Genomic DNA, 16,753 nt, shown 5'->3' with positions numbered 1-16,753 from the left:
AGCGATCTGAACGTTGTTTTTTTAAAAATAAAGTTCAGTTATAAAAAGAATGCACACATTTCTTCTTCTCAACAAAGCCACTGAAAGAGAAAATGTGATGCACATGAATCTCAGCTTTAGTGTGTAGAGGAACAAACTAGATTTTCCACAAATGCAATGAATTTATATCAACCAAAAGGGTTGACACTTCTTCAAAGTTGCAAGTCACATTAAAAAAAGCTGGAAGGCATAACCTGAAAATGAAAGGGAGTACAAGCAGCCTTCAAATTTGTAAAAGACAAATCATGTTTGACAAATGAGAGTTGTGTGTTGTTTTTTTATAAATGAGAAGCAGTGACCGATTGGATAAAGGAAATAGTGTATATGAATTTTCAGAAGGCATTTTACAAGAGGCTTGTTATGAAAATTCAAGACATGAAGAAATCTAGCAGCTTGGATAGAAAGTGAGTTGAAAGACAGGAGACAATGAATTAGGGTTAAAGAGTGATGCTCAGTTTGGAAGAGGTGTGCATCAGGGATGGGTTCATTTTTGTTCTTGAAGTAGACACACACACATGCTCCATTTGGGCTTGGGTATAGGAATACTCAAAATTTGCTGGCAACACAAAAGTAAGGGTTTGGCAAACAGATGGCAGATACAATTTAATGGAGAAGAGTGAAGCAATACATGTTGCGAGAAAAAACAAAGAAAGGAATATACAGAATACAAAGATGCTGAAGGGTGTGGATAAACTGAGACCTAGGGATACAAATACAAAATTGTACAAAGGTATGTGTGCAGGTCAACAAAGGCCAATAGAATTTAGAGTTTTATAATCAAGGAACAGAGTCCAAAACTGAAGAGGTAATAAATTTGCACAATGCAATGATTAAGCCACAGTACTGTGGTCAGTTTTGGGCACCTGATTATAGATAGGACAATAAAGTTTTTTAAAAAAGCATATAGCAGAGATTCACCAGGATACCTTGGAGATGAGAAATTATTGTTATGAGAGAAGAGATTGAAGACAATAGAACTACTTCCACTGCAACAGAAAATGCCAAGAGAATATTTAATATAGGTTTTGATAATGGGGAATTAATTCCCAACCTAAACCTCTCTTTCCTCTTTCAAGAAGCTCCTTAAAAAAGTTGACACCGAGCCGCACAAGTAGAAATTAGCACTGGTGACCAAAAGCTTCGGCAAAGAGGTATGTTTTAAGGAGCGTCTTGAAGGAGGAAAGAGAGGCATAGAAGCGGAGAGGTTTAGCTTGGGGCCTAGGCAACATTACAATCAAGGATGCTCAAGAGGGCAGAATTAGAGGAGCACAGACATCTCGGGGGTGGGGGGGGGTTGTGGGATTGGAGGAGATTACAGAGATAGGGAGGTGCGAGGCCATGGAGGGATTTGAAAATAAGGATGAGGAAGCAGAGCAAAGCCACAACAGTGTAGTCAGTAGACCAACGAAATCCTGTTCACGAGTGAAGGAAATCAAGTTTCTTCAGAGATCCAGCCGATGCAAGCTACGAGACATAAAGGGGATGGGCAGTGGGCCCTGCAGGCTTTGAAGCTGGAGCTTTAAACTTGCAAGTTGAACTTATAGTTTGGGCTGAAATGCCTTCACAATCAGAGACAGGATAACATGAGTGGAAGAAAGGAGATTTGGGGAAGAAGGGCAGAGGTGGCCATGGATGGCCATAGATACAGTTAAGGTCAGAAAGGAGCTTCCACCCTAGGAGCCATCTTGGAGCACAACCCAACAAATAAAAATCACAGTAGAAATAAAATCATGACAAATGCTGATTCAGGTACAGCTGAAGTAGCTAGTTGGATCATTGATAAATTAACATTGTACTGGCACTTCCTCTAATGGTTGAATTAGTCCAAGTTTATCCAGAAAGAGAAAATCTGTACTCCAGAAACATCAATGCTGCCTTTGGAAAAGAAACAAGAAATAGAAATAGAATAAAATACATTTAACAGACTTTGAAAAAGAAAAAAATAAATTATTCTCCAGGCTCCCCAGTAAATGGGACAATGCCCAATACGCATAATTAAAAAAAAATTAAATTGCCACCCAATAAAAATGTTAAGTCACTCCCTGTCAGCAGACCAAATACATAAATTACATTCATCTAGAATCATAAATTTACAACACTTTACATAGGTATACTGAATGGGAGGTATAGTACAAACCCAGTTTCACAACGCTTGCACCACTTTGCTTTGAGACAGAACTGAAGCCCAAGCCTCAACTTCAACAGCAGCAAGGTAAAATAAACCGGATTGGGTGGGCGGGGGTCTTATTGTTATCACTTTCAACGGGGGCCACCGCATACTGAGCCCACAGAGCTATTACAATGTTTAGATATATCAATGTACCTTCCAAGAGAAGATTTTTTTTTTAAAAAGGAGTCTTGCACTAGCTATTCTCAGTCACAAAGCTGTTGAAATATTCAGCTGCTCATTTGAACCAGAGTGCAGACCAAAGGGTAAAATAGTTACTATTTCAGTGACGGTGCTTCTCTAGGTTAACCAGTGACCAATTTTGAAGACATATGCTCTATAAAAAGAGACTAGTTCAGGAATGTCTAGTTTAAACATATCTACTTTAATAGCCCTTATTCAAAAAAACAAACAGATGGAGATCAACTTACAGACAAACAAGTTAGCTCAATCTGTTTGTTTTAACAGGTGAACTGGAGCAGGTGTGCTTCAAAAGCTATAACCGACTGCAAAAAGCAAAAAACGAGAGATGCTGCAACTCACTAAGAAGCGACGGCCCTGAAATTCAGGTCGGAGGCTTCCATCAGACGAACGCCTTCAACAGAGAATTTTTTGCAAAAGTACCTGGTGATCCTGGAGACACCTAGATTTCAGTGGGAGACCTTCGCTTCCCATGCATCGGAGCGCACACCCATCCTCGAGGTTCGCACAAAAAAGCTGGAGTCACGTGTAACTGGACAACCAATCATGGTATAGCATTCTATTGATAGCAATGAGAACTTGGAGTTCCCATTACTATCAATGAGAAAAAACCCAAACAAAAATTTTTTTAAAAACACCTCACATTTAAAATTAATTGAAATTAAAGTTAATTAAATGTTTTAGAAAAAATATATATATTTTGGGGATTTTTTTTTTATAAAGTGTTTTCATAGGGTTTAAAATAAACTTGCCTTGGTGGACAGGGTTTTTAAACATAAATATATGTATTTAAATGTTTTTTTTTTACACGTTTTAAAATTCTTACGCTGGTAAAAGTAGGCTATGCGTCCAGATGCAAGAGTTTTAAGGACATTCGCTGGGCAAGAGTTAGGCAAATAGCCCAATCTCGCCGGTCGGCGAATATCCTGGCTGCGGGGATGCGAAGGATCTATCAAGACAAATCTTGACAAATTGGAAAAGCTGGTTTTCGGCACATGCGCATTGCGCTCCAAAAATCGCCTTTTGCGAGGCCTCGCTGGGTCCATGCATATTCTATGCGGACCTGGCGAGGCTGGAATTTTAGCCCCACTATGGGCCGGAATTTGCATTGGGTCATAACAGCGAACTAACAGTTTTTGCCGTTATTACCACTTTGAAACTGACCACAAGTTCAGGATGTAGCACATGCGCAACTAAATGCGGAAATCCTGAAGTTGCAGTCATTCAGTGCTCCGACCAGGCTGCGCTGTGGAACCACCACCACCCCACCGTCAGCAAGCAGTAAAATGGACAAAAACCTGGGCTTTTCAGCAGCAATGTCACGGTTAAGTACCCCATTAAACGTTAAGCGTACATGAATAGGTGTAACTGGGGTTTTAACAGTGTATTGACTGCTAAGGGCTGGTGCTGTTCCCTGCAGCTGTCGCGCTGCAAAAATCATGTCTGTTGTGCCCCGTAGGGGACGAAATCCGTACTGTGACTCCGGGAGGAGCTCCTCAGCCACAGGGAGAAGACGGTTAAGGAGGACTCAAGCGATGACCTTCCCAGTGGCTGCTAGCTGGGAGATTCCTCTGTAGTTGCCACAGTCGGACTTGTCCACCTTTTTAAAGATGGTCACAATCACTGCATCTCAGATCTCCTGGCATGCTCTCCTCCCTCCAAATGAGAGAGACGGGGTCATGTATTCGAGTCAGTAGTGCCTCTCCGCCATACTTCATCAGTGCCTCGGCAGAGATTCCATCCGCTCCCGAAGCCTTGTTGTTCTTAAGCTGCCTTATGGCTTTTTCTACCTCGTGCAGTGTTGAGGTTTTACCAAGGTGGTGGCGAGTAGCGTGCTGCGGGATGGAGTAGAGAACACTCGAGTCAAAGGCAGAGTCTCGGTTGAGGAGATCTTCGAAGTGCTCCTTCCAGTGGGCCCTGGCTGCCTCGGTGTCTTTGATGAGTGTTTCCCCATTCTTGGCCAGCAGTGGGGTGGGGCTTTGGGCCATAGGTGGCCTTGACTGCGATGAAGAATCCTCGCACGTTATGGCTGTCGGCCAGCTGCTGTATCTCAAGCTTTCTCCATCCACCACCTGTTCTTTAGGTCCTGGGTTTTTTGTTGAACCTCAGCCTTTAGCCGTCTGTAGTGCTGCTTTGCTGCTCCAGAGTTGGGTTGTTGTTTAAGGCTCAGAAATGCCCTGCGCTTGCAATCTATTAGCTCTTGGATCTCCTGATCATTCTCATCAAACCAGTCCTCGTGTTTCCTAGTTGAGTGACCGAGCATCTCTTCACAGGCACTGGTTATGGAGGCCTGGAGAGCAGACCAAGCATTGTGGGCATTCTGCATCTCAGGGTCATCAAGGCTCGCCAAGTTAGCTGTTAGGCACTGACTGTATAGGGTTCTCTTAGCTGGGTCCTTAAGTGCCCCGGCATTGACCTTTTTGCTGCACTACTTCTGCTGCCCCATCCGCTTTGGGACTATGATGATGTCAATGATGGATCTGATTAGGTGATCCGTCCAGCTGCCATCAGCTTCTGTCATGGCGCGGGTGATGCGCACATCCTTGCGATCCCTGGCTCAGACGATGACATAGCCGATTAGGTGCCAGTGTTTGGAGCTAGAGTCTTGCCATGATGCTTTGTCTTTGTTCTGTAGAATTTACCAATATCTCGCAAAGATTCCAGGTACCTTTCCCCTACAGAGAAGAAGAATCCCTTTCTGGGCTTTTAAAATGAGTTTAAAGGGGCAGACGAAACCTGCGGGGGATAAAAGGGGATGCATTCATGGAGACCCCCCCCAGTGTTTGGACTCATAAGAAAGGGAATTCAAAATGGACCTAAATTACAGAAGTTTGAGATCCCCTAAACATCTATGGGAAGGAGCATATCAATTTTAAGATTCTACAACATTTTGGCTGCAAAAAGGAGTTACCAAATACAGGAGGTGGGGCCAAATTCGTGTATTAAGGATCCCAGACTGTCTGGGGGAACTATTCACCCCCAAGAGATAATCGAATTACCCAATCAAGCACAATGGAAATCATGGTCAGAAAAACTGGACAATCCTAAAACAATGCAAACCCAGTGATAGCACATTCTCACACCCTAATCAAGTTACTGCTGACAAAGGAGACATTTGAAAATCAATGGACAGACAGTTTAAAAAGAGCCCAAGAGATTTGATGGGAGATAACGGAGCCTTTTTTTTGGGATATATCTATCCCCCAGTTTTACAAGAAAAGCTAGCAGAATACAAAGGAGCAGCACGCAGACTAGCAGAACACAGAACACACTAATGGAACTCGCACAGAGACTGGAACACAGACACAAGCAGCTGGAGCATGAAGAAATGTAGTAGTGAAGGAAACTACAAGAAATCGTCAAGGACCGACCGAGCACGAGGTGCACGAAATGGAAGGTTGTCAGAAACCAAATTGACAACCACTCTACAATCTACTTCTGAACGACCCAACGGGGGAGAAATTACCAAAAGGGACTAACTAAAACTATTCCTAACCAAAGAAAGTGGGTATTTACCCCATACATCCAAAACGCAACTTACTGCATCAACGGACGCACCTCAACCGAAGACTACGCAATCCGAAGTCCTCTCCTCCGTCCGGGGTACGGCTCACCTAGAAGGCCAAGTGCAGCGAACCCCGAAACCGTGATTCACCAGCAACTGTCTAAAGGGATTGGTGAGCATAGCCCCTGAACCCTGAGAGCTATAACTTAGTTAGTTAGGGGAATTGGGAGGGGGGGGGGGGGGGGGAGGCTGGGATAACTTGTGTAAATGTATCTGCATTCGCCTCTTTACCCCATTTAGAGTTTAAGCTGTATTCTTTTCCCCACAGACTGTAATTGGACAATTTATTCAATGTGTTGTGCCCTTCAGTGTGTATTGGTCTGTGTATGTTATTAAAGGTGTGCCTTTTTACTTCTTTTTAAACACAATAAAGCCATTCCTGCTTCCTACCTTGAAACCGATTGTCTGTCCAAGTCTGTCACAGTCCCTTCATAATTTCAGTGTCTAGAACCAAGGGTGTGGGAGCGATTCTGAACCGCTCATAAGGTCAGAAGGGAAAGCTGACACCCTGCAAACCACCCCTTGCAGTTCCTCTGGCGGAACAAGGTGTTGATGATTAGAAGTTCATGTTCTAGACAATTTCAGGAGTAGGGTACCGCATGAGTTGGCTTTCCTTACCCTCTCTCTGCCAATCACACCTCCCCAGAGGGCTGTGTCCTTGCCGACCCTGGCGCTGAAGTCACAGAGGAGGATCAGTTTGTCATCCGCGGGACAGGGATTTTGCAAGGCTGGAGTAAAAACCCTCTTTGGTCTCATCTGTTGCGTCGAGTGTTGGGGCATATGCACTGATGACTGTGTCGTATTGATTCCGGCATAGGGTGAGTCAAAGAGTCAGGAGGCGTTCGTTACTCCCCCTGCGGGGTTCTTTGAGGTGGTCGACCAGCTCATTTTTGATGGCGAAGCTGACTCCGTGAAGGTGGTGTTCTTCCTCTGGTTTCCCTTTCCAGAAGGTGTAACCTCCACCTTGTTCCTTGAGCTGGTCTTCCCCTGCCCACCGGGTCTCGCTTAGGGCGGCGATATCGATATCAAAGTGTCTAAGTTCCCGGGCAACAATGGCGGTGTGGCATTCCGGCCTGTCGCTGTTGGGGTTGTCCATGAGGGTCCTGACATTCCAGGTCCCGAACTTCATGTTAGAGGAGTGGAAGATGCCTGTGCGTGAGTTTGTTTAACGTGGGGTAGTCGTTGCACAGTGGCTACCACACGGGCTTAGCTGAGCAAAGTCTTGGTTCAGTGGCAGTGGTAAGTCAACCTTACAAAGGCCTTTGACACTGTCAACCGCGAGAGTCTATGGAGCGTCCGCCTCTGTTTCGGATGCTCCCAATAGTTCGTCACCATACTCCGCCTGCTCCATGACGACATGCAGGCCGTGATCCTTACCAACAGATCCATTACAGACCCAATCCACATCTAGACCGGGGTCAAACAGGGCTGCGTCATTGCCCCAACCCTCTTCTCAATCTTCCCTCACTGCTATGCTCCACCTCAGTTGGCAAGCTCCCCGCTGGAGTGGAACTAAACTACAGAATCAGTGGGAAGCTTATCAATCTACACCGTCTCCAGGCCAGATCCAAGACCACCCCAACCTCTGTCGTCAAGCTACAGTACGCGGACGACGCCTGCGCACACACAGAGGCTGAACACCAGGACATAGTCAACGTACTTACTGAGGCGTACAAATGCATGGGCCTTACGCTAAACATCAGCAAGACAAAGGTCCTCCACCAGCCTATCCTTACCGCACAGCACTGTCCCCAGTCATCAAGATCCACGGAGCAGCCCTGGACAACGTGGATCACTTCCCGTATTTTGGAGCCTCCTATCAACAAGAGCATGTATTGATGACAAGATCCAACACCGCCTCCAGTGCAGCCCTCGGCCGCCTTAGGAAAAGAGTGTTTGAAGACCAGGCCCTCAAAACTGCCACCAAGCTCTTGGTCTACAGGGCTATAGCAATACCCACCCTCCTGTATGGCTCAGAAACATGGACCAGTAGACACCTCAAGTCGCTGGAGAAATACCAACGATGTCTCCCCAAGATCCTACAAATCCCCTCGGAGGACAGACGCACCAACATTAGCATCCTCGACCAGGCCAACATTCCCAGCATCGAAGCACTGACCACACTTGATTAGCTCCTCTGGGCAGGCCACATCGTTCGCATGCCAGACACGAGACTCCCAAAGCAAGCGCTCTACTCGGAACTCCTTCACAGCAAACGACAGCGGAAATGTTACAAGGGCACCCTCAAAGCCTCCCTGAAAGTGCAACATCCCCACTGACACCTGGCCAAAGACCGTCCCAAGTGGTGGAAGCGCATCCGAAAGGGTGCTGAGCACCTCGAGTCTCGTCGCCGAGAGCGTGCAGAAATCAAGCGCAGGCAGCGGAAAGAGCGTGTGGCAAACCAGTCTCACCCACCCCTTCCCTCGACGACTATCTGCCCCACCTGTGACAGAGATGGTGGTTCTCGTATTGGACTGTACAGCCACCTAAGAACTCATGTTAAGAGTGGAAGCAAGTCTTCATCATAGGCAGTCCCTTGGAATCGAGGATGATGATGATGACTGCTAAATAAACTGTATGGCCCTGAAACACTAATTTTTTATATTTGTGGAGTATCAAATTTCTCCATTGAGAATTTTTATTTTTTAAGTTTGTTCATGATATTTCAGGTTCTCCCTTGTCCCCCATGCAAGAGTCCGAAATCTTTGTTTCGTTCTCTAACATTTTATAAAATTCGGATAAAAGCAACTTCTCATTACTTGGTTTCCTCAGAATTCTGCAATGTGATTGGCTGCTTAGACAGCTTGTTGGCGGCACAGCAGCATCGCACTAGGGATTCCTATTACAGAACGCTGAAATCAATTAAACATTGAAAAAAGGCAAACTTCGCGCCACAGAGATCTCTGTGGGAAGCTTTCTTCGGGGCCAGCGGCAAATGCCTTTGCTTCGCCACTGACCGCAAATTATGGACCGATCTGTTCTCTCCATAAATGCTGGATGACTTGCTGTGTGCTCCCAGCATTTTCTATTTTTGTTTCAATTCAATTAGAATTGGCCACCACAACTGAAAAATAAAATCAGGAAGCTATGATCCAGCACCAGGGCCAAGGAGCATCAGTTGTAACAACAGCAATTCACACTGAGCTCTCTTTATGGAGATCTTTGTGCCTCAGAGCATGCCTGTTCTATACAGCAGATAAATCAATAATCAAGCAACCTTATGCTGGCTCAACATAAACATTGTGTTGTGATGGCACTACACTGTGTGAAGCCAAAAGGCTGACATACTTTACTACTAAATAGGTAACCTTTACATACAATGAAAAAAAAGACAAAACAGAGTTGCATAACTGCAATACTGCATGCAAACTTATCAAATATGGTTACAAACATCTGATTGGGTCAGAAGGACTTAAATTCAAGCGCCACTAGGTCCTTCGCATATAATCTAGGTTGACACTTAAATGCAGTTTTGAGAGAATATCTTTCAAGTGAGCTGCTAAACCAAGGCCTGATCTGCCAGTTCAGATGGGTACAGCACAAGATATGGAGTCTTCCCAGTCACCATTCTCCCTTCAATCATCATCACCGAAAAACAGACCTGTCTAGCTGGTCATTTAGTCGCTGTGTGTGTAACAGCGATTTTATTTCAAAAGTAATCCATTGCTTATAATGTGCCTTGGGGTTGCCTACAGACATGAAAAGGGTCGGCATAATTGCAAATTTGCTCTCCACTCATGAAAGAGATGCAGTCAGTTGCTCAACTTATGCAAACTCTTCATTTGTAGAATATATTCAACAGCTTCCTGTGTAGTATTCTCTCATGTTGGTCCAAGCTGTATTAAAGAATCTTCACAGGCAGACTGCGTTTTCTATATTATAAAAGCAGATGGTTCTGCAGAGGCAAGTTTAGAAACTGTAATCATACATTTTGATCACTAGGTTCATCACACAACAAAAGCTACAGCCGAGGACAGTTCAGTCTTTGGCACAGACTATAAGGGTTCACTTAACTTTGAGATCAGCTGAATATGATAGTATTAAGATTTTGATGAAAAACTGATTTTAAAAACGTTCACGAAAAGGAAGATTACCAGGAATAAACCATTAGCTTTAAATACTGAGAAACGGTATACAAGTTAAACAAGACCTCCACTGAATCAGGTAGAGTTTACAACAGACCGCTTGCCAAAGCACCTAACAGAGGATGAAACTGTTTCAATACAGCAGTTAATCCATTATCTGATGAGATCACATGTCTTTACACTAGCTGCATTCAAGTAATAGATATGACACTGAAAGCCAACAAATTCTACTCAGACACAGACAGTAATCCTGGAAATTAATGTTATTCTTAGATGAAATTAAACCCTGCCAAAGCTGTGCTACGGTAATGTTATTGTATTATTTTTAGTTCAACTCAGCAAATGTTATTCTGCTGCAATATTGAAAGTCAAGTTTATTGTACTCATGGTGATTTATATGCTTTTGAGCTGTGTCAATTTTTGGGGGCTACATTACTGTAATTCCCATTCCAAAAGTGTTATAGCTATAGTGTATGCAATTGTGTTAGCCATTCCTCAAAATCCAAAGTGAGCTACAAGTCAAGTGCATTCAACCAATGCTGTATTTCATTCAAGCTCGTAACTTAACAGATGCTCCAATACAAGTTTTAAGCCCAACTAAAGGCACTAACAGAACTTTTATTTAAATTCAAGTCTCACTGATGCATTAAGAGCTTGACATTTTTTTTTAAACTTGTATAAAATGGAGAATTGTTTACACGTTATACTTATGCAAAAGGAGCTCCCATGATTTACTGCTCAGCTAAAATGATTGAAGTTCCCAAAGTAACTGCCGCAGAGTAACTTAAGGGTTTGATACAAAGCACTGAGGGATCTGTTCCGAGATTGCGCTAAACTAGATTGAGTTAGATTATTGCTCAAGGATTAATGAACTGCTCTCCAACTTGTGATTTTACAGGTGGAGCTAGCCACTTATACATTTTCCAGGGACTTAAAGGAATAGCCCACTTATCCAACCAAATCAAATGTGATCCCAGTGTTTGAAGCTAGTTCGAACTAAACCACAGTTTCTGCCTCCTGATTTTTTTAGTCCACTATATGCCATCAGTGCCAAGGTACCAGTCAATTAGAAGTGGGCTAACCACGAGATACAGGCAGCACTTAAAGGCATTCATATAATTTCTTAAAATAAGCAATCAAAAATAATTACTACTTCTAACAAAGCTCAAGAAGGAAAAATTCAAAGAAATAAATCAGCATTTACCAGAGAGAGAAGCAGACTTCAAACAAAGTAAAGAATAAAATGGTAAGGAACAAAAAAAAAAGTACAATGCCGTGAGGGAAAAGATTAGAGCGATTGCTCAGGTCAGGAGAACAAAGGGTTTTAAACGCAAAGAGCAATGGTGAGGCAGCTCAAGAAAGTGCAGTTATAAGCTCAGCTACATAAAATCAGAGATAAATACCATCCGAATTATAAGTACAGTGCAATTTACTACTCAGGATGAGATTACCAACTAGTAGATCAGCTATGGAATAGCATTAGAATTTGAAGATTCATTATACTGCTACTTTAAAAAAAAATAATTCATACATGGGATGTGAGTGTCACCGGCAAGGCCAGCATGCATTGCCCATCCCTAATTGCCCTCGAGAAGGTGGTGGTGAGCCGCCTTGAACCGCTGCAGTCCATGCGGCAAAGGTACTCCTACAGTGACTAATGGGGTACCGCAGGGTTCTGTGCTGGGGCCCCAGCTGTTTACATTGTACATTAATGATTTAGACGAGGGGATTAAATGTAGTATCTCCAAATTTGCGGATGACACTAAGTTGGGTGGCAGTGTGAGCTACGAGGAGGATGCTATGAGGCTACAGAGTGACTTGGATAGGTTAGGTGAGTGGGCAAATGCGTGGCAGATGAAGTATAATGTGGATAAATGTGAGGTTATCCACTTTGGTGGTAAAAACAGAGAGACAGACTATTATCTGAATGGTGACAGATTAGGAAAAGGGAAGGTGCAACGAGACCTGGGTGTCATGGTACATCAGTCATTGAAGGTTGGCATGCAGGTACAGCAGGCGGTTAAGAAAGCAAATGGCATGTTGGCCTTCATAGCGAGGGGATTTGAGTACAGGGGCAGGGAGGTGTTGCTACAGTTGTACAGGGCCTTGTGTACAGTTTTGGTCTCCTAACTTGAGGAAGGACATTCTTGCTATTGAGGGAGTGCAGCGAAGAATCACCATACTGATTCCCGGGATGGTGGGACTGACCTATCAAGAAAGACTGGATCAACTGGGCTTGTATTCACTAGAGTTCAGAAGAGTGAGAGGGGACCTCATAGAAACGTTTAAAATTCTGACGGGTTTGGACAGGTTGGATGCAGGAAGAATGTTCCCAATGTTGGGGAAGTCCAGAACCAGGGGTCACAGTCTAAGGATAAGGGGTAAGCCATTTAGGACCGAGATAAGGAGAAACTTCTTCACCCAGAGAGTGGTGAACCTGTGGAATTCTCTACCACAGGAAGTAGTTGAGGCCAATTCACTAAATATATTCAAAAGGGAGTTAGATGAAGTCCTTACTACTCGGGGGATCAAGGGGTATGGCGTGAAAGCAGGAAGTGGGTACTGAAGTTTCATGTTCAGCCATGAACTCATTGAATGGCGGTGCAGGCTAGAAGGGCTGAATGGCCTGCTCCTGCACCTATTTTCTATGTTTCTATGTGCTGTTAGGTAGGGAGTTCCAGGATTTTGACCCAGCGACGATGAGGAAACGGCAATATACTTCCAAGTCAGGATGTTGTGTGACTTGGAGGGGAGCTTGAAGATGATGGTGTTCCCATGCACCTGTTGCTCTTTTGGGTGGTAGAGGTCGTGAGGTGCTGTTGAAGCCTTGGGGAATTGCTGCAGTGCATTTTGTAGATGGTACACACTGCAGACATGGTGTGCTGGTGGTGGAGGGAGTGAATGTTTAAGGTGGTTGATGGGGTGCCAATCATGCAAACTACTTCATCCTGGATGATGTTGAGCTCAAGTTCGCATGCCAGACACGAGACTCGCAAAGCAAGCACTCTACTCGGAACTCCTTCATGGCAAACGAGCCAAGGGTGGACAGAGGAAACGTTACAAGGGCACCCTCAAAGCCTCCCTGATAAAGTGCGGCATCCCCACCGACACGTGGGAGTCCCTGGCCAAAGACCACCGAGTGGAAGTGGTGCATCCGGGAGGGCGCCGAGCGCCTAGAGTATCATCGCCGAGTGCATGCAGAAAACAAACGCAGGCAGCGGAAGGAATGCGCGGAAAACCTGTCCCATCCTCCCTTACCCTCAATGACTTTCTGTCCCACCTGTGGCTCTCGTATTGGACTGTTCAGCCACCTAAGGACTCATTCCAAAAGTGGAAGCAAGTCTTCCTTGATTCCGAGGGACTGCCTATGATGATGAGGATAATGATGCTGGAGCAGCACTCGTCTGGGCAAGTGGAGCGTATTCTATCACACTCCTGACTTGTGCCTTGCTGATGGTGGAAAGGCAAGAGTCAAGAGATGAGTCACTCGCCAGCCTCTAACCTGCTCTTGTAACAACAATGTGTATGTGGCTGGTCCAGTTAGTGTCTGGTCAATGGTGGGCCCCAGGTGTTGGTGGAGGATTCGACAATGATCATGCCATTGAATGTCAAGGTGGGGTGGTTAGACTTTTTGTTAGAGATGGTCATTACCTGGCACTTGTGTGATGTGAATGTCACTTGCCCAAGCCCTGAATGTCATCCAGGTCTTGTTGCATGCAAGCACGGACTTCATTATCTGAGGAGTTGTGAATGAACTGAACGCTGTGCAATCAGCAAACATCCCCACTTCTGACCTTATGATGGAGGGAAAGTCATTGATGAAGCAGCTGAAGGTGGTTGGGCCTAGGACACTGCCAGACCAAGTAAGAGGAGATTTCCCTCCCTAAAAATGACATTAGTGAACCAGATGGGTTTTTATGACAATCTGCAGATGATTTTTATTCCAGATTTATTTAATTAACTGAATAATTCTAGAACTACCATGGCAGGATTTGAGCTCATGTTTTCCAGGCCTCTGGATTACTAGTCCAGTAACATAACCACTATGCTACCATACCCAGTAGCATAGCGGTAATCAAGCACGTTATGAGCCAAGAATCCCCCTTGAGGAGAAAGTCAGTGTCTGCATTGTCAGCCTCCCCAACAGTTGACACACAATGCAGTTTTACTCTTAATTGAGCAAATTCAATTTTTTCAACGCTCCAATCAATTCAGGTATAATTTAAGTGACATGTTTTGTAAACTTCAGCATCAAAAGCAAACTAACACTTTTCAGGATCCTTAATATAACTTAATCAATTCTGAGAGCACAAATTTTGGAGTTTGGATGCTAAATTTGAACTTTTCAACATACGTGCCTGTCTGTCAGCACGCTGCTAAATACACACGCCTCAACAGATTTAACCTACTTACAATCACTTAATTTCTGATCTCCTGACTCAAGCATATTTCCAGCATCATAAACCAAACATTAGAGGGAGCATGGATTCTTTAATTGTTAACATTTTAAAAAGTTAAAACTTACATAGTTACCAAATTTGACAGCACATTCCCAATAACATTAGTGTCAGAGAATTCAAAACGCCTGCTCGAAATAAACTGGCTAGGTCTCATACCGGAGATAGCAATTACAATCCTGATACACCCTTGCTGTTTTAAAATTACATTCATTAAAAGGATTTTTTTTTTTTTTTAAAGGGTAAAAACACAAGATGCAACATATAGGTTTCCAAATTCTGATGCAAGTACTACTTTTAAAACTGCTTAAAAAGGGCGTGTTGCAGAAATTCATTATTAATTCCTTTTGCAACTTTAAAATTCTGACCCCAGCACCATTTGGTTTTAAATTTGTACGGATTAAAAGGATGTTCTAATGTCATGCACATAATGCATTTATATATTTGGGAAAAGAAAAAAAAAAGACTTTCATTTCTATAGCGCCTTTCACGACCACTGTACGCCTCAAAGCACTTTACAGACAATAAAGTACCTTTTTGAAATGTAGTCACCGTTGTAACGTGGAAAACACGGCAACCAATTTGCGCACAAGCAAGCTCCCACAAACAGCAATGTGAATGACCAGATAAACTGTTATGCTGAGTGATAAATATTGGCCAGATCACCGGGGAAAACTCCCCTCTTACTCTTCGAAATAGCACCATGGGATCTTTTACGTCCACTTGAGTGAGCAGACAGGGCCTCGGTTTAACGTCTCATCCAAAAGACGGCACTTCTGTATACTGTGCACAAAAAAGACTTGCATTTATATAGTGCCACAACCTCAGGAAATCCCAAAGCGCTTTACAGCCAATTAAGTACTTTTTGAAGCGTAGTCACTGTTGTAATATAGGAAACGCAGCAGCCAATTTGTGCACAGCGAGCTCCCACAAACAGCAATGAGATATATGACTAGGTAATCTGTTTTAGCGCTATTAGTTGAGGGATAAATATTGGCTAGGACACCAGAGAGAACTCCCCTGCTCTTCTTCGTAATAGTGCCATGAGATCTTTTACGTCCACTTGAGCAAGACTCGATTTAGAAACATAGAAAATAGGTGCAGGAGCAGGCCATTCCGCCCTTCGAGCCTGCACCGCCATTCAATATCATGGCTGATCATGCAACTTCAGTACCCCACTCCCACTTTCTCTCCATGCCACCTGACCCCCTTAACATCTCATCCAAAAGATGGCACCTCCGACTGGAGCTGAAATCACTGAAATCTTGTGTGTGGGTATAAGTCCCTGGGATTTGAACCCACAACCTTCTGACTCAGAGGCGAGAGTGCTAGCCACAGCTGACACTGGGAACATAAAAAACAATTTCGTTGTCCTATTTTTGAAAGAAAAGGTGAACAAGATTTTTTATTTTTCAAAGCAAAGAAACAGAGGAGGAAAGAAGACAGACAGTCAGAGAGACAAGCTGCGGATCAGGCTCACCTTGTGAGTGTGTGCGGTTAGATTGTCCTGAAAGCCTTGCCGCTGCTGGCAGGTACTAGTCGAGGTGGAGGAAGAGATGCTCCTCTTGTGCAGCCTCTGGGTGCCGATGCTGGACGGGCTGTGATGGTGAACACCGCCGCTGAGCAACTTTTTGCTGAAACGCTGCTGCTGGCCGGCCGCAAGAGATGAAAAGCTGCTCTGGAAATCCCAGGGCGCAGCCGCGGGCACCGCCAGCGCGAGCAGCAACCGGCACCAAACCGCCCCCTTCATCCCGTGTTTTTCACAAAAAATAATTCACTTCATCCGAACGTGTAAACACACGGCCGAATCTTTTTTTTTTTAAATCTATGGGTTGACTTTTTTTCCAAATGATAGTTTAAAAAATTTTTTTTTGTTTTTCTGTTCAAAAACGATTTAAAAATGCCGACCTTTCCAGCACCGACGCCGCAAGCACCGCCGTTCACCAACACAACAACCTGCACCTCTGGCCGCCGGAAGTCCCGCCCGCCCGCCAGCCAATCAGTCGCCGGCCTGCCGCATACGCCACCGCCCACTCATTCATTGGCTGGGCGGCGCGTCAATCAGCGCACGTGACCTCGGGCCGGTGTCCGCGGTAGCCCCGCCCTGTTTGCAGCCTTCAGGTGTTGAGTCTCGAGGACCAATCTGCGCAGAGGACCACACTCTCCAGGCCGAACGGGCGCTTTTATTCTACTCATGCACAGCACAATGCAACGACTTCAAATAATTGGCCTCGTTTTT

The 16,753-nt window shown here is 44.5% G+C and overlaps 1 protein-coding gene across 1 annotated transcript in view; it reads right to left on the bottom strand.

The window, feature by feature from the left end:
• sort1a (sortilin 1a) overlaps positions 1-16,471 on the bottom strand; it is a 93,102-nt gene extending 76,631 nt beyond the window's left edge. Inside the window, exon 1 of the mRNA XM_070859048.1 lies at positions 15,995-16,471. Within this exon, the coding sequence (XP_070715149.1) occupies positions 15,995-16,264 (270 nt within the window). The 5' untranslated portion in view covers positions 16,265-16,471. The remainder of the gene's footprint in view (positions 1-15,994) is intronic.
• Between the last annotated feature and the right edge of the window lie 282 nt (positions 16,472-16,753).

Source organism: Pristiophorus japonicus, chromosome 17 (assembly GCF_044704955.1).
Source record: "Pristiophorus japonicus isolate sPriJap1 chromosome 17, sPriJap1.hap1, whole genome shotgun sequence".
In the NCBI taxonomy this organism is placed as follows: domain Eukaryota; kingdom Metazoa; phylum Chordata; class Chondrichthyes; family Pristiophoridae; genus Pristiophorus; species Pristiophorus japonicus.
The sequence above is the reverse complement of the archived record's forward strand: the minus strand, read 5'-3'. Positions and strand labels throughout refer to the sequence as shown.